Consider the following 22421-nt stretch of genomic DNA (forward strand, 5'->3'; position numbering starts at 1 on the left):
AAAATAAATATTTTATAAAGAAATATACTATGATAATATACTCTTCTTTACAGAGCATTATTGTCCTTTTGACCAGATTGCTGTTTCTTTTCATATTTCTAGCCATCAAAAGTAACAGTTTCTCAGAATAGAAGAAAAAAGCTTTGTGGTAAACCCATCATCACTGTCCACAAACCCTATTTTCTGTTGATTTTGCTCATTTAAAAAAAGAAAAAAAAAGTTGTCGCTGGTCAATGACGTCATCTCTGGTGCCTGCGCATGAGCTTGGGCTATTTCAGGCATTTGCAGTTTACAAATGGTATTTTAATCATACAGAGACTCTAAAATGCCTATGAAAGGAAGATATCCGATCAGGAGGACACTAGAATACCTCCAGAAGGGCGACATCATCTTTAAAACCAGAGTAAAGGTCTTGACGGTCAATTATAACACACACGGAGCGCTCGGCGACGGCGCAAGGTCAGAGGAAGCTAGCCCAAACCTTTCCAATTCTTGTTTTTTTCTTGTTTTTTGTAACATTAAAACGTAATTACATGTCTGTTAACAGGTGCAAAGTAGTGTGACGTCCAAAAAAAGCGATATAGGGCCTGAACGTTTTATTATTGTAGCATTTACGAATTGTTTTCAGGAGTGAGATGTATTATTGTAGGCTAATGTAAAATTATTAGAGTTGCAATTGTCCAAAGGCTTGCTTAAAGACTATTGACACTAGTACTAAAAATAACATGAATGTAAAGAGTAATTTTAAATTTAAAGAATGTTAGTTTAAAGTATTAAAGAATGATATTTTCTTTTGCAGGAAGTTTGTGTTCTTCAACATTCCTCAGATTCAGTACAAAAACCCATGGGTCCAAATTATGATGTTCAAAAATATGACCCCATCACCGTTTTTGAGGTTCTACCTTGGTATGTATTTAGTTTAAATATTCTTCCTATTGTAGTGTTATTTCTAATTGGTTCACTGTTCTTTTCAGATGATGGCGAACAGGTTTTGGTGGATATGGAAGGGAAAGACCACAAACAAATTTCAGAACATGTGAAGAAAATCTTGGGAAAATCAGAGTAAGATATAAGAATTATGTTCACTTCACCATTCTACCAGACGTGACTATGTTCTACAAGTCAAGTAGCAGCTATTCTGATGACCAAAAAGTATCTAAATGAATCATCTGGAGCCATGTGTTATCAATATACAGTATTAATATATGTAGTTTTTAGTTGACTCTAATTGTCCAAAAAATTTAAATGGTGTAAAAAAATCTTTTTAAATTTATATTAATGTATTGGCATGCATCACTAATGTTTAAACCAAAATAAATGCCATCTCCAAGTACCTTCATATCTTTAAAAATAAATTTGTTCGGTTTAAAAATAGCATTTCTGAAGTGACCACATGAAGTTTAAAATATGTATTCTTATATTTACAGGGAAGTGTTACAAACTGAAGCTCTGGCTAAGATGCTGGCATCTAACCCTGCAAACTTTGGACCTAAAAAGTACTTTCCCAGGGAGTGCATCTGTGAAGTAGACGGCCAGGTCCCGTGTCCTAGTACCACGCCGCTGCCCAGGGAGATGACTGGCAAATATCGCGCTCAAATGGCGGCATCACAGGAATAAACAACTGGAGAGAGCTGTGTGGACTCTATTCATTTTGAAAATATTAAAGTTGGACATCAGACGATTTTATAAAAGGATCTAACTGCTGTGCATTTTGTTGGAAGTGTCTCACCAAAGGCTTCCATTATGTGGATTAAAACAGCAGAAACCTGCCAACAACTGATGCAAAGTGCTGTCTTCTTTTGAGTATCTGGCAGTAACAATGCACCTTCGAGAACCTGTAAATCCCCGGGAAATGCATACATTGAGATGCAGGCTAATTATAGAAGATTAATTACAAGTAAAAAGAAACAAAATTCCTGCTGTTGGGGAATTTTCAAGAATGAATAAATCTCTTGGTCTTTAAGTGTTTAATCCTGACATTTTTAAATGCAAATGTATTAGTTAAAGAAGCTGCTCGAACGATTCATTTTTCAACAATGCATGAAGGACATCAGGTCAGTAGGCTGCACACGGTTTCTAAACAGAAAAGATTCTGACTTACGCTCACTCAGCGGCACTGAGATAATACTGGCTGACATACAGACACACTGCACGTATGCATTTTAATGTGCCAAGATGGTGAACAGAGGTCAATGCATAAACTCTGGACTTCTGAAATGAATACATGCTTTACATTTAGACTGAACTGTAGAGCTGTGTTAGGACTTTCTAAAAAAATTGGACCTCTATTCATACATACAAATCCGTGATGAAAAGTACTTCCTCGAAACATCGTTGCTGTAAATAAAAAGTACAACCAATAGTTTTGTTTACTTGGCTCACTGTGCAAGTGTCACGAACAGATCATGGTCAAGTCAAACGTCACCAAAAAAGGCTGCACATAACATTAGTGAGTTATCTAAAGCATGCACACAAACAGGTTTGTAGATGGGCTGTAACACACAATTACCAGTAACGTTTTGGGTGTAATGTGCCTTTAAGTTTAGTTATGAAGCTATAACATAAAACGTACTTGTGATTTAATCATGTGATTCAAGCCCACAACTGAACCGAGCCTGAATTTGTCTTTCCTTCGTCTAAATGCTGTTTTGTAATACTAATGTGCAGTTTGGGTCTTTTGGTAACAAATGCACATAAAAAGAACTTTAAAAATCACTTGAATACCAAATATCTGCTCAATGTTTAGTGCCAAAACAACAAATTCTTAGTTAGTGTTTCATTATGTGCAAGTTTCAACAAGGAAACAGAAAAGACAACATCAGGCTCTGCCCAATCTAAAAACATCCCAGTGCCATGATATGTAGTTTGGTTATGTCTCCAAATGGAAGTGTTCTGAATACTGCGATAAAATGCTTCCTATTTGTCCAAATATAACCTGATCCTAGAACCAAATCACACATTCTGATTTCCACAAGACAACACGAGCACCTGTCACCGGTACATTAAAAATCTGTTTAGCTCATTGTACTTTTGCACCAGGACCAGTAACGCAACTACATCATCAAGACCGTGCAAATTAGCTCCGATTGCAGTGTTTAAAACAACATTGCATGCTGGGAAAGGCCCACGTGCTTCACAAAGCAAGCCGACTGAGATCCAGGACCGAAAATGAATGTCTCCATAAATCATAAAGCAACTTTGATCTGTTTTCAGCGCTTCCTTTTCTTCTGCTCCTGTAGGGTGAGCTGCAGCTCTCTGAGGTTCTGTGACAAGAGCTCCACCTCGTCAAGACGGCCGCTGTGCTTGGCATCAAAGATGTAAGCCCTAATGTTGTCGATCTGCTGCAGCAGCAGCTCCTCCTCGATCACATCTACGTCAGGCACAACCTCGTTGTCATCGTCCCCGTCAAATGGGTTGGTCGAGACACCAGGGGAGCTCCCTGTGGTATCTGAGAAAGGATTCGCTGCATCACTGTCATCCTCGTCTTCCTGATCGAATGGGTTTCCAGGCACAGCGAGGGCTGGTTGATCCTCCCCTTCATCATCATCGAATGGGTTGTATTCCTTCTTCCCATTCGTTTCCTCTTTGTGTTCCCTCTTGATGTCTTCAAAGAAGGGGTTGAATGAATCTTCCTCGACTGGAGTTGCTTCATCAAAAGGGTTGAGGGAAGTGCCATTTTGTCCTTCGCCACCAGGGGGAGTAACATGTCCACCTAAGCTCCTCAACCTGGGAGGTGACTCCTGGTTTTCCAAAGCAGGAAATGCTCTAACAGGGGTTGGACTTTTGGGCTTAGGAGTCAAATTTTCTTGATCTTCGTCATCCTCTGCCTGAAAGTTTTCTACTGGACTGCTTCCCAGAGATTGTTCCCAGCTGACTGAAGGCTTAATGGAGCCCACACCCCAGTGCTCATTGACTTCCTTCTCTCTGGCTTCCCAGTGATGTTGCAACCCTTCCTGAAAGCCCCCCTCCTCAGCCATTTTCTGGGACAGAGTGATGGCCTGCTTAGTCTGCTGCTGGTCATATTCATCCTGCAGCTGACGCAAATTCTCCTCCAGCATAGCAACCTCATCCATCCTCTGGGCCTTCCGGGCCTGGCGAAGGAATGACTGGATGTTTTCAATCTGCTGTAAAAGCGGGTCGTCCAGCTCCATGCGTGTACTGGCCGAGTCTGCAGAGGGCAACCAACCCCCAGCTTTGGTCATTCGTGGAGCTCGGGGAGCACTTGGCAGCTCTCCGTTGGTGCCTGGAAGTGCCCGTTTTCTCTCCGACTCCTGCCTCCTCTTCACAGATTCCTGAGCTGCCTGTTAAGCAGATAGATAAATAAATAGTTTAGTCACATGTTATGTGTACGATGAACTGTAAAGTAGCTATGGTTTACTATCCCACCAGTCTCTCTTGCTGTAGTCTCTTTTCTTGCTCCTCTTTCCTCTTTTCTTTCAGCTCTTCATATTTGTCCTTTGTGGGTAAAGACATGAGACCCAACAGCTTCTCCTAAAACAGGAAGGACATGAAGAATAATAATATAGGGAGACTGGGAGGGTTGTAAAAAAGGCTTGAAACAGATATATGACCTGAGAACTACTTTAATGCAAGGGCAGGTGGGAAATATTACACAGCTTTTCACTGATAAATTATTCACGCTATTTTTCATGTTTACTCCCAAATGATTTGCTGATACAGTGGAAACTTGGATCAAAACATTCCTTCCTAAAGGACTATTGTTATTTCAACATTTGATATTCAATATTGGTTTTTTTTCCAATCATAAAACCATATACTAAAATATATCTCCACCATAGTTTTATGATTGAAAAAATTGATAGTTTTTCTTGTGTTATTTGATAATTGTACAGCTAATTATGTGACTTACACCCAAAACTAATACTGCAATTAATTGGAATACCTCAAAAGAGCTTGCCTGCCTCCATATTTTTCTCATCTTGTATTTGAGGTTTAACTTCTGTGAAAGGAGTTTGCTGATTGAGGTGGCAGATTATAGACTATGATCCCAATTAGAGAATCAGGTCAGGTGGTTGCCTCACATAGCAGGTTACTTTATGATCAAAGCCAAGGGGTTTGATAATCACTTATGATCTTCAGAAGATAACAAAATTAAAAGAGATCTTCCTTGGAACATTATTAACTTTTCCTGAAAATGTCATTAAAGTCAGTTCATAACTTTAGGTTATTTCGCTAACAGGAAGACGAGCGCGTTGCCTCCTTGGTGAAGATAATCAATAGGGGCCTGAACCATCTGAACACAGCGTGTTGAAATCAGTCAAAAATAGCATCTAGTCTGTTTTCCTTCCTTCTGTGATTCACCTAATGCAGAAAAACTAAAATCCTGCTGTCTCACTGCTCCATTTCATTCAGGATGCAGCAATGGGTTTATTACTGCAAAATGATGTTATATTAAATATTGCCTTCCTATTGCAATCAATACGAAATATGCATATGATATGTCTGATTCTACGTTAAACACTTGTTGTCTCACCTGGACAAAAAGTGTGGCAGAGTAACGGATCATCCTCTGCAGCTGGACAGATTTTGGATGTGGGGGTGGATCGTCTTTTGTTCCTAGTGTTAAAATCTTCTTACTGAAAAGAGACCGAGTAAAATTCTTTTTTGTCTTAAAAACACACGAAGAAATGTATATTGAAATATATTTACGGCGATGTGCACCTCAAAGCATCAATTAATTCGTAATACTTCTGTACTTCCAGTCTCAGTCCGCCAGCAGTGTCGAGATTGTAGGTGGTTTCTCCAGCACTGTGAAAATATCATGAAAGGAAAAACCATTCCGAAAAAAATGTTTTAAAAATCCTTTTGATAAGCCTACTTGAGCGATTCTGCCATTCGGATGTACTCTGGAGCCTTTTCATCCACCTTCTCCATGCACATCCTCAGCCTCTGACAGGAAAACAAGGTTTGAGTGAACAACAGGAAACCTCAGAAGACAAATGAAAATTAATGACAGGAAGGATACGGAAGACTTGGATGCCAGCTCTTTTTACCTCATACAGTTTGACAATATCTGGAACATGGTCCTTCTCTTCCAGCTTCTGTTGTATTTTGAGCAACTTGTCCATGCAATGGTGACAACAGCGAATCTTCTCATCGTCCTTCTCCTCCAGCATGGAAGTAACGCTGCTGAGGCTGCTGAGGCTGCCTCTCCTGGGGCCTAGCCCACTGCTGCTGCTTCCTGGTGTGAGTGTCTGGGAATGAACGGGGCTTCCAGCTATGCAGTGGGCCTCTCGTGTCCCACTGCTCAGTTTTTCTGTGAGCAGATCAAAGGCCGATGACTTAACAGCACTATATTTCTAGGAAGTTTTTTTTTCACTTTGTACTTACGAGCCAAAGGCAAGGGGACAAATTCCATGCACTTCCTACACATGATGGACCCACAGAGACGACAGTGGTGTCTCCTGTTTCGGATGTTAAACTTGTTTCCACAGTCGGGGCAGAACGGGACATCCGAGTCGCTCACCCATGACACCAGTGACTTCTCAATGGCTAAAAATGGGCATAAAGAGTTATTTATTTACAAAAAACAAACAAACAAACCCTAATCAACTTTTAATGTGCACAAACCTCGGATTTTAGCTGCATCCGAGCCAATTCTGTCAAACGATGTCAGCTAAAATGGCACATGAATCAACAGAATTAAAATCCAGTTATTTGACATCAAATTGCGGCAAGCACAAAATATTGTGTTACTCAAAGCACACCTTTTCCAGTCTGATGATCAGCTTGTTCAGCTCAATGACATAGTGGTCTATTCTGGCAGCGCGATGCTTTTTAAAGTACTCTACATGACTTCTCGTTGCTCCTACAACCGTGATATAAGTTTGAGTTAATCCAAGTAAAATGTTTACTCATGAAATAATAAAACCAGTGTTAACCATGGTTCTGCCCTACCTAGTTCTTGTGGCTCCCACATGTAGGGATCAACTCCACCATAGTAAAAGGACTCATAACTACCCGCGTCCGGTCGGTCATCTCTTTTCAACAGCTTGTCTGTGGCTTTCTTTGCTTTCTGAACCAAACCTAGGCACAAACAAAATCCCCTTTATTTGTGGGAATACAAAAACCATATTGAACCATACTGTAACCATACTGCGTTCACAGGATCACCAACCAATTTCTCAGAAGCATAAATTTAACAACATATGCAATGTCAAATGTCTTTTAACAAGTACCCATTAAATGTAACCTGCCAATAACTGCTCCAACACCAACACTAAACAGAAAATAACTATGTCTTTACTCTAGCCAGTAAACTATATCCTAGAAATCAAACTACAGATGAACAAAGTCTGAAGCAAAGTCCACATGTGCACGCTGGTAACTCACTTTTTAGCTGTCCCCTAACATGACGCTCATCCCCAGAGTGTTCTTCTTCATAGTGGTCTTGAAGGTGGTAGAACGACTGAAGGTCCTTCAGGCACAGTGGGCAAATAAAGCCTTCCTTTACTTCACCAGAGCTCTCAAAAGGGGGTGGATAACTGGAGGCCATGCCAGCAGTGAGCTGAGTTAAAGGTGAGAGGTTAGACTTTAGTTCACTAGATCACGGGGCGTGCGCATTTCAGCTTTGTTGTGCCAGAGAAAATCCTGGAGAAATGAAGAACAAAACTAAGATGATTAATTTAGCTGCAATTCACAATATAAAAAAAATAATATCTCACAAGCTTCACTGTTCACAGCAATACGTCTCTGATATCAAGATTTAATCGTGACAGGCAAAAGGATAAAAACAAAGACACAAAGACACTTTAAGACACTGTATATTGTGCTATAATAGCGGGGAAATATTGGTCTGTAAGCGAAATGTGCATTACCGGAGATGTCAACGATATCCTTGTTAATAATCAGACGGCTAACTTAGTAAATGCAACGTTAGCATTCAGATACAGCAGCTCGCTTACTGTTAAGTAGCAATTTCCAAATGATGCTCATAAGTTCTAAGTGAACGACTCCAAACTCTAAATTAATGAACTTGCAACTTCTTTAAACCTATTTGTCCACGCTGATTACGCGGTTGACAGTTAATGTTACCTTTGACAGCTTGATAACAACAACAGCAGGCGCAGCAGCAGGAGCAGCAGGGGCACATGACCAGTCAGGGCTGGTCACGTGACTAGCCAGGGCCTGTAAGGAGAGCGAAAAGGGACAAACGATACGTATTAATATAATATGTCATCCATTTCAGCCATACCGGCTATAAAATATAACTCCAGAGTCATTTTTCCACTTTTTTTTATTCATATTGCGATCAATTGATCATTTTATTTCCCTGAATTCTTTTCCTTATTTCCTGACTTGGGGTCTAATGTCCAAACGACTCTTCCGCTATACTTGTTGAGCTGTGACAGGTGTAAGTTCCGAAGTTGCGTTTTTGTTCATAATATTGACCCTTTTTCAGAAATTTAATTGTTAAGCACACTCTAGGTTTCAAATGCACGTGCATCATGCACACTAGTCAATAGTGTTTTAGAGTAATTGAAGCAGAATTAAAAGAATTTCAACTTTATTCATAGAGGCTACTTCTTTTGCAAATGTTGAAAATGTTTACATTTAATCTCGTTCTAACAGCTTTTTTTTTATCTCGTTCTAACAGCTCATTGGCCCTGCTACGAGATACATGCAGAATATGGCCAGAGAAACAAGAGGGTACACTACAATAAACTAAACAAAATTACAAAACCAAATGGTAAAAAAAATTCTTTCTCTACATTTTTAAACTTTTGTAACTAGACTGGCTAATCGGTCACAAATGTGACATTATTAAATAAAATGTAATCAATTTATATTTGTTTATTTGGGATCTTTTGTTGTTACTGCTTGAATGCAGCAACCGTGAACGTTGAAAGATTATGCAAATTTATTTTCCACCTTAATGCGGCCCGTTTCAGTCCCCCCCCCTTCCTATTTCTTGAGGTCAGAACTCACCTCACTCGACTCAATAAGTGGTGAAGCCGAGCAGTCCAAGTGGGGTAGATCACTGATCAGGGCCGAGTGGGGGTATATCGCTGTACATGGAAAAATTCACAAAAGCCAAAAGGCTCTCCCCTATCTCCTGCGCTGCGCAATGGACCATGACCTCTGATGGATAATTTTCATATTGATCATATCTGTGGACGACTGTTCCTAGCTGGGCTCCAATGGAATGAGCCTAATTACATCCTTAGTTAACAATAATAGACCCTCTAGTGAAATTAACAAAAAATACCACACAAAACCGCGACTTTAAATTAAAATTATTGTAAATTACATCTATACGACAATAGTCGGTGAGACATTTTATGCTCTTCGGCACTTTTGTCTTTAAAAATAAGCGGCAACCGTCTGTAGGGAACGTAGCAGACGTTAGTGAATTACGTTTATCTCGTTTTGAAGACGCATGTACCAAAAGTAGCACGAAATAAAAGATACTAGTGGTTATTGACAATTTATTGATCAAGGTGGTGCACGCACCAGAACCATTTACACCGCAGGACAGTAATTACGCACAAGCTCTCCCAAAAAACCAAACAGCTTGTTGGTTTGATAGACACAGTAGCTGTCTGCCAAAGAAAATATGAGCACAACGGTGAAAATCCTTATTTTCCATGTTTAATAACGTTATTCATTATGGCCATGTGATTTACACGTGCGTCATCACGATACAGCATTTTTGTTTCTTTTACTCCCCCTCCAATTCTTCATCGGATGTAAACCTTTTACCCGGGTGCTGCCTCTTCTCTTCAGCATGATTTTTACTAATGTTGTCTAGAAAATCGAGCAGCAAACTGGTCTTGCTGCAGCTCGTATGGTCCAAAACATCACATGGATTGTTTGTACCTAAATCCGGATTCGAGTTATCCCAAAACCGCTTTCCAGGATGCTGACGTTTCTCCGGTTCAGCGAGGTCTTCAACATCATCTGCATTGGCATCTGCATCCCATTCCCCGTCGATGTCCTCCTCCTCGAAATGGCGCTTACCTGGGTGCTGGCGCTTCGTGTGCAGGACCAGGTAACGCTTGCCTGGGTGCTGCCGTTTTGAAAGTTCGCTGAAAAGTAATACAGGATTTTCAGTAACGTGTCCCATCATGGTGCGTTTCCCCGGGTGCTGCCGTCTCTGGATCTCCACAAGTGAGTGCATTTCATCATCTCGTTTCCCCGGATGCTGTCTCTTTTGAACATCCAAATCATCTTCGCTTTCTTCTCTCCTTCCAGGATGCTGCCGCTTCTCCAAATCTTCCATGTATCTTTTGCCGGGGTGCTGCCGTTTTGTCACCCAGTCAATCTGTGAGGACTCACCTGGATAAGTGACATTAAAAATATTATTTTAAGTAGATTTCCATCTCGACTAGCTGGTTTAAGTAATTCACAGATTTCCCCCCAGATTCCCTGTGGTGCGCGTAATTGCGCACAGACCAGAGTCTAGTTAGTTGCACCTATTCAGCAGTGATTATAGTAGCAGGTTCGTTTTTGCTATAAAAGAACTTCAACGTTATTTCGAATGATAATTGATACTCTTTGATGGATTAGAATTTAGGATGAGGTTATTAACGTAACATCAGTACGAGTCTTGGCGCTTTAAACTGTAGCCAAAGTGCAACATTAAACTCAATTATAGTGTGGGAAAACAAAATATTGGAAATTAAATATACACACCGCTTCTGCCGTCTTCGCTCTGCATCTTTCTGAGAATGGACTGTAACAGGAGACCCTCTGCTCTCTGCAGTATGATGTCGTCTATGGTCATTCGGTCCAGCTCATCTTCATCAGGGATGCCCTGTCCTCCACACACGATCAAGTTGCAGACCACGACAGAAGCCAAGATGAGCAGACATGTCGACTTCATGTCTGATCATCCGCAGGAAACGTGTTCGGTAAGATATGCAAAACAGATGATATCAGTGGTTGCTACCGTCTTTAAACGGCGAGTATATCAATATTTCAGTTGACCAATATTTCTGTCATCTTAATTAAACTTGAAATCACTGGATGGGGCGAAACGACAAACAAGTTAACTTTCTCCAAAAAAGTTGGACTAACAGCAAAAGTATTATTTAAAATGACAACATTATAAGAAAAAATACAACGGAAAATTGTTTGACGCGTAAACTCACCTGAGAGTATCCAAGCCTCCTTTGCTTATGTTGCGATGGTTGCTTTTGTCAATGACCTCTGAAGGCCGTAGTTTGGATGTATGTGCCGACTGCTTCCAGCCGCGGCATTTATACCCGCTGGTCAGTGTCGTCACACCAATGCTGGAGTCGTCGTGCGGGATCGTGCGCAACTAGACGCGCTGAATGATCGTCCAATAGGAAGCGCAATTTTTCGCTTGAAAACCAAATAAGCATTAGTGGAGTAGACTTCCTTGACGTTTCACATCAATCTCCAATGTGACAATGAGTTTTTTTAAACTTTATTCAGGACTCCAATGATCTCATGCTTTGTCATATGGAAACCTATCTGAAGGGGGTTTTGTTGCATAACAAGTGTTTAGCCAGGGAGTTTATCTATTTTGTTGCAGTTTAGTATACTTGTACAAAAGTTATTTTACAGGCATTCACCCAGCTCACCTGGAACAGCAAAACACTATTAAAACAAGATTCCTCGACTTTGATGCATAAGTCACCTTTAGTCTTTTCTTCTAATGTGTGAATCAGATATGTCCTGTTTTGTGTGGTGTGTCAGTATCTGCTTGAGACCACCACGAAATAGAAGTCATAAAAGCTATCACAGCTGAGCATCATGTCTCCATTGAGTTTGGCTATGATCCATTTCATCTAGTCAAATTAGACGGTTGACCTGTGACCTTAAGATTCCTGTTTAGATTACGAGCTGAGCGATGCATGATCTTTCCACCTGTATGCACCTGGCATAAACAACTACATGACAACCCTCAACACATCAGTGACTTAGAGAATGTCACAATCTACAGTATAGTTGCTGCCAACATGAGCACAGACTTAGATTTAAATTGCTACATGATATTGATATGACCCGAGGGTGAACTGATTCCCCTCGATCCTGATCTGGTCCTTGTTTGAAATTATTTATATTGATCTGCTAAGGCAACAAAGGGGTGCCGTGGGGAGTACAATCAGATTACTGTAAGGAGGTTGGAGTTTGGAGTCCTTAGAGGTGTCAGTGAATGGTGAGTGAGTGACCTGTCCTATTCTTCTATCCTGTCTTGTGACCCTGATTACGCATGAATGGAAGTTAGAGAAACACGTATGGATGGGTCTACGACTACCAAGTTCTTTCCTCAGCAAAAACCTTTTTACTTTAGGGGATATTTTTTATGGGTTATTCACATTAAGTCAGGTCAGTTTTATTAAAATAACACATTACAAACCACAACGGCCTTGGTGCGCTGTTGAAACTGGACCATGAGTAGCATCCTCTGTTCTTTTCGACCCTTCCACAAAAAAGACGATGGCTCTTCTCTGTTTGTTTTTGGTCTGAAAGTGAATAGGCAGAAGCTCAAAGTCATGGCTGGGGTTAAAATGCAGATTGAGTGCAAAGGACAACTCCCCACTGTTTCTTGGTAACTATCACTGCACCGAATAGATAAAGATTCTAACAGAAAAAGGACATTGGCACAATAAAGTCACATCTGATCTTTATTTTCTGTCTATTAGGGGAAGAGGGTAAATGCCCAAAGGAGCCAATTAATCAACCCCAATAGTTGGATTCCAAGTCCAGCATGTTCTGTTCTGTGTAAGCAGAATCACTGAGCAAAAGTACTGTGCTGATACTTAAGATATAGAACAATTAAAGTCGATGGAAAGATTCACATTGTAATTAAAAGTGATACTGTATGTAAAAGTGATCCTGGGCTATGAAAACCATCCATTGAACAATGTTTTTAACAGTTTTGGAAGCTTATTCGTCAATTGATGCCCCAGTGCTCCGCTGAACGACTAAGACAGTATTTTATTCCTGCAGCAGTCAGATATTTTAACACACATTGTTAGGGTGAGATTTGGCACTGCTGTTTAGCCTTTAGTAGCATTTATTCAGTTTTTATTTTTTATCAGGCTTTTCTGGTATTTAACCATGTCCTACTTCTACTCTTGTTCATTTATATCCTTCTTCTAGATCATGTTTCATTTGCATTTGATCTGTTTGTTGTACATCTTTGTTCTGTTTGTTGGCTGCATGATTGTATGATTGACCTGGTGAAGGTTTTTCCCCAGTGTGGGGAACCAAACCTAACCTAACCTAACCTAACCTAACCTAACCTAACCTAACCTAACCTAACCCATTTTTCCTTTCCTCTTTCAATCTCACTTATGCCAACAAAAAGCAGTCTATCAAAGCACTTCAGAGTTTTGTAATGAGCAAGAAGACATCTTATATATATATATTCCCAACAAGGAAGACAATAATTAGATACAACTAGAAAGAAAAGCAGTTAGAGTGCAGAACAACAAGCAGCTCATTTCCCCACATACTGTGACTTACACCTACAGTACAGTACAGTATAGTATAGTATAGTATAGTAGTATAGTATAGTATAGTATAGTATAGTATAGTATAGTAATGCAAGGTTGCATAACATTGTGGGTTGCGTTATGATCAAAACCCCCTTGGCTTTGATCTTGATATTTGGAAGATCATTAACATGTATTCTTAACTTTTCATGTTAATACATTTATTATTTCATGATATCATGTTATATTCAGAGAATTCACTAAACAATGAGAGCAATCACAATCGGAGGAATCAGTCTGTTTCAGGACGTCCTGCTCACTTCCACCCCTTCCTTTAAAGTTGATCACTTTTAAAAAAAAAATAGACTAGATGGTGATTAGACATCCACAAAACTTGAATTTCACAGCCAAAATTTCATCAGCTTTTAGGTGAGGGGAGAGTTTGTAGTAAAACTAATCTTGCACTAAACAGATTCCACTTCTCTGACACTCTGCAGCTAGCACACACCCAGTGGGCACGAAAGCCTTGTGAATCGTGCACCATTACTGCAGTGTATGTGGAGACATCTCAGTTCCATTCACAGAAAACAGAGAAATAATGTTAGTCAGCATTTAGAGATGCTGGTCCCTAGTTTGATATTTGGACATTACATGGATATTTCTTATGAATAGTATAGTTTTAGAGTAAATAGTCGGTTTAAAAAAACTCTCTCTGGAGTTCAGAGTTTGTCCAGAGACAATTTGTGGTAAAGTCGAGCTGGCGCTTCAGTAGGTAAGACTGACCTGACCCCAGGGTCACGTGTGGAACGCAGGGCGGAACACGGACAGGGTGAGGGCGCGCTCCAGAAACCGAAGTGACACCAACAAACAAATAAACAAATGGAGACAGGAGTGTGTAGGGATGACGCGATGACCCTGTCCCCCAAAAGTGACACAGGCCTGACAGGGGTCACCGTGGCAGCGAATGAGTGACAGCGTACATCGTGCACTGGTGACAGCGGCTGCCTGGAAGTGTGCGCCACACACGTGAGTGTGCAGATGGAGCGTCATCAAAGACAGGCTCAACTTTAGTTGCTTTTAATTAGCCTTTTAAATGTCATGGAGATACCGAAAAAGTAAAAACCAGAAAAAAATTGAACTTTATTGATCATAATGTGATATTATAACATTCAAAAGATTTGACTTTACCCGCTGTGACCTGTCCAGGGTTTATTCTTGCCTGTCAACTCGTCACTGCTGGGCCAGACTCCAGCAACCGCCGACCACTACTGTATTCTACACCATTAAATTCCCATTGAGACGTGATAACTGCATGATGGTTGTATTTTTATTTTTTCTATTTCCACCTGTGAATCTAAACCTAAGCACTGTGAAAGAGTTTTCTTTTAGCTCTTTTCTCTATGTGTGTGTTCTGAGAACACACACATAGAATTAACTGCAAGTACATGCAGCAGCGGGGAAATTTATTATTATACATTATTTATTTTGATATTTCATCTCTAGTTGTGTGTGTATTACCTTGAGAACCCATTATCTCTCAATAACCTGCGAGATGCCTGTGTGTTCCTTGAGCTGGAACCCATGATTCGTGCAATACTACTGCGCGCTACAGATCACTTATCTTCGTGCACCCTCGTCACTCATCCTGGCGCCTCTCCATCATAGTCACGTAGTGGCTGGGACCAGATTGAGCTGATCTTTCAGTCTCACGACTGACTGAACTCGCAGGTGTGACTTTACATTTCATTTTTTCATGAAAAGGAGAAACCTCCAGGGGGAAAAAAGTTCGTTTGATGTGTTTCAGGGGGGAAAACAAAATCTGAAGTCGCTTTATGTCTTGAGTGATTGATACTAAATCATCACATGATCTTGTTGGTAGTGTTTCTGCTGCCCCCCCGCCCCCCCGCCCCCAATTGTGGTTTCCTGTATAATTACCCTGTGTAGTGATGGGTTTAGTCTGTTCTGGGGAAAAAAAACCTTTTAAAACACAATAAAACTATATTAAATACTCTAAAACTATTTTTGGTTGACATGCTTCACGGATTGGATGTGATGTGCGGTCACTCTTTGCATCTGTAGATGTCCAGTTGTCGCATGCAAGCCATCCATCTTACACAGGTAACCAGGGGGAATTGCAGACAGACACGATGCTTCTCTTCTATCCCGCTCTGAGCACCTCACATCTTAGCTGATCAAATATAAGGAAACACCAGGCAGTTGTGGAGCGTACTGAAAGTATATTTATCACAAAGTGTAAATGCCACATCATGCAAATGCTGTCTTCCTCCTCACCGTGATGCTCCTCGCCACAGGATGAAGCCGTTAATGTCACATTTATTGCACAAAAGGCTTCAACTGTGTTTTCAGGAATGGCTCATTGAGCGCACAATGAGCCTTTCAAAGGTTTCTGTTTGTGGACAAAAAGCAAACCTTGCCCCAAAAATGGGCCTACAAATGTCTAAAAAGTCATTAAAATCCCATTCCTTTTTTTTTAACCATTAAATCAACATCTTAATGAATAACTTCCCAGTGTGGATGGATGGATGGATGGATGGATGGATGGATGGATGGATGGATGGATGGATGGATGGATGGATGGATGGATGGATGGATGGATGATGGATGGATGGATGGATGGATGGATGATGGATGGATGGATGATGGATGGATGGATGGATGATGGATGGATGGATGGATGGATGGATGATGGATGGATGGATGGATAGATAGATAGATAGACAGTTTGTGCTTTTCCATGTCCTGCTTTCTGTGGAATCTGTTGACACAGAGACAGTGTAAATGTGCTCCTGTGGAGACAAATATGGGAGTACAGTTTTGGGCATGCTGGAGGTCACCGATAGAGGTCAGATGACGAGGCTGTCATAATTGTAAAAACACACGTCTGGATTCGCCTCTGAAACAGTGTCACAGTCACACATCCTTCGCCTGCTTCCTGTGAAACTTCACTCATCCAGCACATGTCTATAAAACCTGGATGCTACTGTAGCTCCAGAGAGAGAGTGCTTGCTAAGACATCTGCACCACCACAAAATTTCTGCACTTAGAGCTCGAATTACCTGGATTATTGTAAAATACATCCTCTTTGTATATTCCAAATTCTATTCTATTCTATTTTATCTTATTTTTCTCTGCGTGCTCTTGCTGTTGTTGCACTGTAAATTTCCCTGTGTGGGACAATAAAGGACCTGAATCTGAATCTGAAATACAGAATAATTTAAACTTTTCTCTTGAATTAAAGGCAGTTTGAAGCACAGAGGAGAGGAACAGTTTTAATATTTAATGGACTCTTTGTACTGAAAAGTTTTTGCTTGTTGGATCATCGAAGAGCTGGAAACAACACCGCGCTTGTCAGTCACCTCAGTAAAGAAACCTCTTAGATATGTGAGCACAGCAGCAGGTGGGGATTCTCCCTATTGACCTTTTCCCAGGAGACGGCAGACGGGAACTTCTTGTTTGCTCTGTCAGTGCGACACAAAGACAATACCGCGTGTCCCAATCTAACGTCACTACGGCAGATGATGCGTCTGTATCAGTACTAACATTATTTTCATTTCATTAGTCTCAAAACAAATCACAATTCGTTCAGTCACAATTGTTGGTTTTTCCCCCAGTTTTACCTTTGCTAATGAGATTTCCTTAAGATCTCCGGTTGCTTTTGTCATCCCGTCGGAATTTGGCCCATAATGCATCACTCAGAGAACACTGCGTTCTCCTGGGACGACAACCTCACAGTTGTTTACTGTAAAGACCAGTTCTGACAGGACTGTCTGTCTCAAACCCACCAACACAATTGCCCTGCAGGCATGGATGAGGATGCTCTGTCTGGCTCTGATATTTGTAAAGGTCAGACTGAACACTGAAATGATTTAACATCCAGGAAAACTTGGGTTGTTGTGATCAAGCTCTTCCTTCTGGTGCCAACAGAGACGGAGATCAAACGCACAATGAAATGTCGTCTGATGGGTGATGGGAAAGTGCGATGAATGCAGGTACTCGCACATATGTTGTGTGATTTTTAAAGACAGGAAGTAGCTGCTGAGGGGGAAGTTGGGGCATCTGGGTTCTTGTCATGCGTGAGCGGAGTGAATGACTGCACTTAGATCCTTTGTCAGACCTGGAAGGTGGTTGAGCTGAAGAAAAGTAGGATGATTTCACCAAAGAAGGCCTCTGGAGATAACAGAATAGTGTGGTGATTGCAGAGTGGGTGGCTTTGCTGTCATCCACTGTACTGCAGAAATGGACATAATTTATATTTAAAGAGCTCCTGGCACACGCGATGCACACTTGAAAAAGGTGAAAAGCCCAACAAAAAGAAAGAATTCTAATGATAGGAAAAATAAGTTGTTGAGAACTTGATGTAAAGAGAGCCCATATTGTGTAGGCTGATGTTTATGTGGTGTTATTTCATCTCTTTTCATTTTCTGTGCATTTATATTGCATTCTTGGGCATCTTGTCATTAAATATATGTAATTTCACCATGTGTTTCTTTTTGTTGTGCTGTCCGGATTCATCACACAGAGGTCAGACGTCTTTTTTTGGTTAGGTTTGGATAAAATGCCACCATTTAACAGTCCCACTTTCAAAGTTTATCAGCTGATTTTATTTAGAACTCTTTAGACTTTCACTGAAAATATCACTGATGGGGTCCAGTGGTCATGAAACCTTTCGCCGAGAACTCGTTCCGCAGTCACAGACTCCTCAGAAGATTACCTCTGCTGCCAGACCTCTGATGGAGTTGGTGTTGGGGGTTTGAGGTGATGGACTGTAATTGGTCCCAGGGAAAGAAAGGAATAGAAATCCTTATAAAACTGGTATTGATCCGATATTCTGAGTATAGAATAGTAAATCTGCGTTATCGTGGTCTGACTCAGAAATGCGTGATATAGCAGCTCTATCTTAAACTGCTGTGCCCGTGACACTTGACACGGATCTTGTCGTTTATTAGTCAGGCTGAGATGAAAGGTCTAGATTTCGGCACGTCTTTGCTGTCCTCTGTCTCCTCAAACACGTCCGTGTCGCCTGTCAAAGGTCCCTGTCACCGTCCTGCCACCCTGCCAACTGGAGCCGTGGCTGCTGCCGCGCTGATGGAGCTGAAAAACAGTAAGACTGACTGACACGGTGAGTCAGCAGCCCCGGATGGATTCTTTAAATAAATCCCTCACCTCTGAGAGAAGAGCACACCCACCACCAATAGAAAATATATAAATGTACTTCCTTCAGTACAATAGGAAAATTCTTCAAATGTTGGAATGGATTTATGGATCCAGTAAAACCTGTTATTGGTTTTATCATCTATGTGTAGCTTATATATGTGCACACGGTTTTATTAAATGTAGCAAAGGGTATAAAGAATGAATTCTGTCCTGGTTTAAAGATCGACTCCATTCTCTGTAAGCCATGACTAGTTTCTTATTCTGTCCGTTGCTCCAGTTGTACAGCAGCTGCTTGATGCCCGAATTAAAAGTTTTGGTTTGACTCGCATTTGCATCGTGCACATTGTCAGGGTCATTTCCTTGATAAAGGTCCCTCCAGAGGTCTCAGGTGTTGATGCAAAGGAATGTAATATGGGGCGGTCTTCACAAGTCAGGAATAACAAACACCCTTTATTCTGCACGCCTCTCTGTCCTGTCCTTGTAAATGAATATAAGAGTGATGAAAGCAGTTCAAACCCTGATTAGTAGTTGTTTTTTGTCTCCTACTTGGCTTCGAATGCGCTTAAAAACTTTCTTCTATACATGGACCAGGCAGAAATCAGACACCCCTGACATTGCTTTACTTGTCTGGGTTGCTGTGCAGGTTGCTGTTGCACAAATTTCAGCTACATATCAGAATATTTCTATGTAATAGCTCAAAGGGAAAAAACCCAGCACCGGATATCAGTCATTTACAGACAGAACTTCATTCTAACGGCAGATGAGCTCCGTCCAAAACCACCAAAACACATCACAGCTGGCTTAGGCACATTTTTGATTGACCTCTCATTTCAGACGAGGCATTAACGCGTGAGTTTTCTCATTTCTTGTGTGTGTTGAACAGGCTTCTTTTTCTTTCTCCAGCAGCAGAGAATTAAGGGAATGTGCAAAAATCTGATGTGCGTTTGTGCATTTGTTGTGCACTGGTGAGCCACAAATTGACCTCAGCACTCTTCTGCATGAGCACAGGCAGTAATTGAGGGTCTTCACGTCGAGTGGGTAAGGTAGGTCGCAGTCATATGTAATAATTACCAGCAGTTCCTGACAGCAGTTGCCTCCCATGTTGCTTTATGTTATCCACAGATGAAAATACAGAGAGAAAAAGAGAGGGAGAGAGAGAGAGAGAGGGAGAGAGAAGGCAAGTGTCTTATATCGTAAAGACCGAGTGGGACCCCTTTAAGAGGGACTCTGATTCCAGAGGGTTGTTGCTTCTCTCCTTCTCTGACTGACTGTCTGGCACTGTGCCTTGTGGCGGCTGTAATAGAGAGGAGATGGCATTAGGCACACTCCATACTGAGGCAGCAGGAACTTGCAGCACAATTCCGCAGAGTCCTCTTCATCCGTAATCAGCGGAGTGAGGGGGGAGTCACACTTTCTTTTTCCTCCACCTAAACAATTCCTGATGCTCTCCCACCTGGCCGCTCTTTTGCACAGACACCTAGGCAACGCTGGTTTCTTCTGAAGCAGTACATCTCATTACACTGCTTCATATTCAGATACATGGGCCCATACCTGGTTTGTTTTCTCTCCCTCTATAGTAATAATAACTTATTAACGTGCTTCCCTGTTTAATAAATAGTAGCAGAACCTGCTCAGTCATGATGTATTTGGCCAACCCTGTTTACCTCCATAATTTGGAAGGAGAGCAGATTCAGCCAATGGTACCGGTGAATAATCTATGAATTTCCATCTTCTTGAGCTGTTTCCATCCATCTTCCCCTGCGGGATATTGCAGTGGAAGAAACTGAGATGCTCTGTCAAAATGAAAGAGTTAGCGTTTTGTTCAAGGCTGCTTTTCGCACTCCAGCGACAACTCAAAAGCCTCTCGGGAGCAACGTCTTTCTCCAGCGACGAAGAGCGCTCATTTCATCTCCTCCTCATCACATAACACTTCGCCACTTGCTCATGTCTGACGGGAGGGATCAGAAATTGTTTGCTTGAGATTGCTGCTTCTTCTCTGTCTTCTTGGCCCCTCTCTTCATCCAATCACTGCGGCCTGCACGACTGTCTGGTGAACCCACCTTCAGCCTCTGTTATGAAAAAGGTTTTCTTTCTCAAGGACTTGTGGCTCCATGGGGAGGTCAGTTGTGCAGAGCTACAATAGTCCCACTCATAGCTATTAACATCATCTATTGCACCCATGCACAGTCTCTCCGAGTACCCCACTTAATACATTATAAAAAAGATCTTGAGCTTAATTACCCAAGGCAGAATGTTATTTATCATCATGGTTCTTCATGAGATTCAATATGTTCTTCTACAAATGTGTGAAATGTGAAAGAAATGTGAAAAGTAAAGAAAGTAAAGCTCCAACCCATCCCATCCCAAGGGGATGAAGATGATATTTAAAGCCAACTTTGTTTTTTGTCCCAGAGGGTTTAGCTTAGGCTTAGTTTACAAGGATGGGATTTTTAAAATGATGCCGGCAGAAGAACACTTTGTCTGTGCCGCACCGCCTTGTGAGTCACCATGTGATTCCGACCCTTAATGGAGAATGATGGAATGTCAGAGCGTGTGGGTATTACAAGACCCGATCCTTTATTCCATCCATCTGAAGATGGATCTGCGTGACACTGAGAGTTTGGTTTATCCACGAGAATCGACAGACGGCGCGTCCGCGAGCATACAAATGCTGTCTGGTCGCCTGCTTTACTTTGCCTTTAATTAGCCAACTAAGGTTACGGCTGTCGACCATTCAATTGTCGGAGCTGTTTATCTATAAATGCATGCATACATGTCAACAACAACCTTGGCCTTGAGTGTGCACAAAGGAAAAAATTGGGAGACACTGAAAAAACTGATTAGGTAGGCCTAGTAGAAGCAGTGGGGAGAAAGGGGGGAGTCACAATTGTTCCAGTGTGTCACCAGAGCAGACCTTCACTGTACCAGTGGGGTCTTTAATTGCTCTAACCATCATAACCTAAAAGAACATGAGCTGAGTTTTTCGTGTTTAATAAGACAGACTATGGCTAAACCCCATAGCATGTCCTATTACCGTGACATAAAGTAAGGGAGGCAACAGCAGGACCGACATCGCAGAGGTATCGCCCTCTGCTTATTTCCTGTTTGACTCTGGTTTTTACGTTTTCATTTTTTCTCAATGGTTGAGCTGAATAGCCGGGAGATTCATGGTAGCTTTTACTTAATGCTTCCAGGTGAGGTGACAAAGAATTTAAAGAATCTATTTGCAATTTTAGTGGCTTTGGGAGATGAACCTGCAGCTAAATGATAATTAGCTTAGCCTGCACGTGAATGAGTGAGGGCTACAAAGCTTGCTCCTTTAATTCTACTACACATTAACAACTAAAGATATTAATATGTCCAAAGTTATCAGAGTTAACCAGATTAACAGAGGCTAGCTACTGCTACCGCTGCTACTCATTTATTTCCATCCATCTTAGAAGAGTGCTGCTATTTGACCAAAATTCTCAGTTCATATTTATCATCCAAAGTAATTATGAAACTATGCACCTGTACTTAAACTAATGCTTTACTTCCTGTCCCGTCGGCACACGCTTGTCATATTAGCTTCCCTGAAGGGCTTTGCTCCTTTAGACTAAATCTTAGTTAACATTTAGCCCGTAGGATTCACCTAATCTTTAACGCCTGTCTGTTAACATCTGGTCTTCCTAACAGTTTAGGTTCTAATCCCTGACTGATCTTGTTTTGATATGCGGTAATGAGGAGCCGAGGCTGTGCTTGTCAGTCCTTGCTGCAGCAACGATCTAATGGCACTCGTTTAAGCTTTAGCTCTGTTTTTATTCATCAGGTTTTAGT

General features: G+C 41.3%; 3 protein-coding genes and 2 long non-coding RNA genes across 9 annotated transcripts; 3 read left to right on the forward strand and 2 right to left on the reverse strand.

Moving 5' to 3' along the window:
* The first annotated feature begins 221 nt into the window (after window positions 1-221).
* On the forward strand, window positions 222-1780 carry mrps25 (mitochondrial ribosomal protein S25). Its single transcript, XM_057040955.1, has 4 exons — window positions 222-459; window positions 800-906; window positions 975-1062; window positions 1428-1780. The coding sequence occupies exons 1-4, from the start codon at window positions 326-328 to the stop codon at window positions 1615-1617; spliced, it is 519 nt and encodes a 172-aa protein (XP_056896935.1). The 5' UTR covers window positions 222-325; the 3' UTR covers window positions 1618-1780.
* Window positions 1781-1952: 172 nt separating this feature from the next.
* On the reverse strand, window positions 1953-8148 carry LOC130530029 (rabenosyn-5). Of its 5 annotated transcripts, none has more exons than XM_057040865.1 (12): window positions 8056-8148; window positions 7354-7528; window positions 6919-7047; window positions 6729-6829; window positions 6592-6637; window positions 6352-6513; window positions 6015-6277; window positions 5840-5910; window positions 5683-5769; window positions 5495-5597; window positions 4387-4491; window positions 1953-4301 (listed from the first exon to the last, which is right to left on the reverse strand). In XM_057040865.1, the coding sequence occupies exons 2-12, from the start codon at window positions 7514-7516 to the stop codon at window positions 3210-3212; spliced, it is 2322 nt and encodes a 773-aa protein (XP_056896845.1). In that variant the 5' UTR covers window positions 7517-7528; window positions 8056-8148; the 3' UTR covers window positions 1953-3209. The 5 variants fall into 5 exon arrangements, with proteins under 5 accessions (XP_056896845.1, XP_056896842.1, XP_056896847.1 ...); XM_057040862.1 differs by having other exon boundaries at window positions 7354-7611; XM_057040867.1 differs by lacking the exon at window positions 8056-8148 and adding an exon at window positions 7839-7981.
* An 18-nt stretch (window positions 8149-8166) lies between these two features.
* Window positions 8167-8807, forward strand: LOC130530086 (uncharacterized). Its single transcript, XR_008951733.1, has 2 exons — window positions 8167-8374; window positions 8618-8807. It is a non-coding gene; the product is annotated as an uncharacterized LOC130530086 (long non-coding RNA).
* Window positions 8808-9435: 628 nt separating this feature from the next.
* On the reverse strand, window positions 9436-11266 carry trh (thyrotropin-releasing hormone). Its single transcript, XM_057040946.1, has 3 exons — window positions 11115-11266; window positions 10657-10848; window positions 9436-10299 (listed from the first exon to the last, which is right to left on the reverse strand). The coding sequence occupies exons 2-3, from the start codon at window positions 10844-10846 to the stop codon at window positions 9683-9685; spliced, it is 807 nt and encodes a 268-aa protein (XP_056896926.1). The 5' UTR covers window positions 10847-10848; window positions 11115-11266; the 3' UTR covers window positions 9436-9682.
* A 119-nt stretch (window positions 11267-11385) lies between these two features.
* On the forward strand, window positions 11386-14743 carry LOC130530088 (uncharacterized). Its single transcript, XR_008951735.1, has 2 exons — window positions 11386-12541; window positions 12636-14743. It is a non-coding gene; the product is annotated as an uncharacterized LOC130530088 (long non-coding RNA).
* Window positions 14744-22421: the final 7678 nt, after the last annotated feature.

This window comes from Takifugu flavidus, chromosome 8 (genome assembly GCF_003711565.1).
Source record: "Takifugu flavidus isolate HTHZ2018 chromosome 8, ASM371156v2, whole genome shotgun sequence".
Taxonomy (NCBI): domain Eukaryota; kingdom Metazoa; phylum Chordata; class Actinopteri; order Tetraodontiformes; family Tetraodontidae; genus Takifugu; species Takifugu flavidus.

Excerpts from the sequence above, each read along its gene's own strand:
- mrps25 (XM_057040955.1), top strand. The coding sequence starts at position 326 with ATGCCTATGAAAGGAAGATATCCGATCAGGAGGACACTAGAATACCTC. Across the intron at positions 907-974 it reads GTTTTTGAGGTTCTACCTTG|ATGATGGCGAACAGGTTTTG; the intron begins GTATGTATTTAG and ends TGTTCTTTTCAG. Across the intron at positions 1,063-1,427 it reads AAAATCTTGGGAAAATCAGA|GGAAGTGTTACAAACTGAAG; the intron begins GTAAGATATAAG and ends TTATATTTACAG.
- LOC130530029 (XM_057040865.1), bottom strand. The coding sequence starts at position 7,516 with ATGGCCTCCAGTTATCCACCCCCTTTTGAGAGCTCTGGTGAAGTAAAG. Across the intron at positions 6,830-6,918 it reads GTGGGAGCCACAAGAACTAG|GAGCAACGAGAAGTCATGTA; the intron begins GTAGGGCAGAAC and ends TCACGGTTGTAG. Across the intron at positions 6,278-6,351 it reads TGTCCCCTTGCCTTTGGCTC|AAAAACTGAGCAGTGGGACA; the intron begins GTAAGTACAAAG and ends ATCTGCTCACAG.
- trh (XM_057040946.1), bottom strand. The coding sequence starts at position 10,846 with ATGAAGTCGACATGTCTGCTCATCTTGGCTTCTGTCGTGGTCTGCAAC. Across the intron at positions 10,300-10,656 it reads GAGCGAAGACGGCAGAAGCG|GTGAGTCCTCACAGATTGAC; the intron begins GTGTGTATATTT and ends TCACTTATCCAG.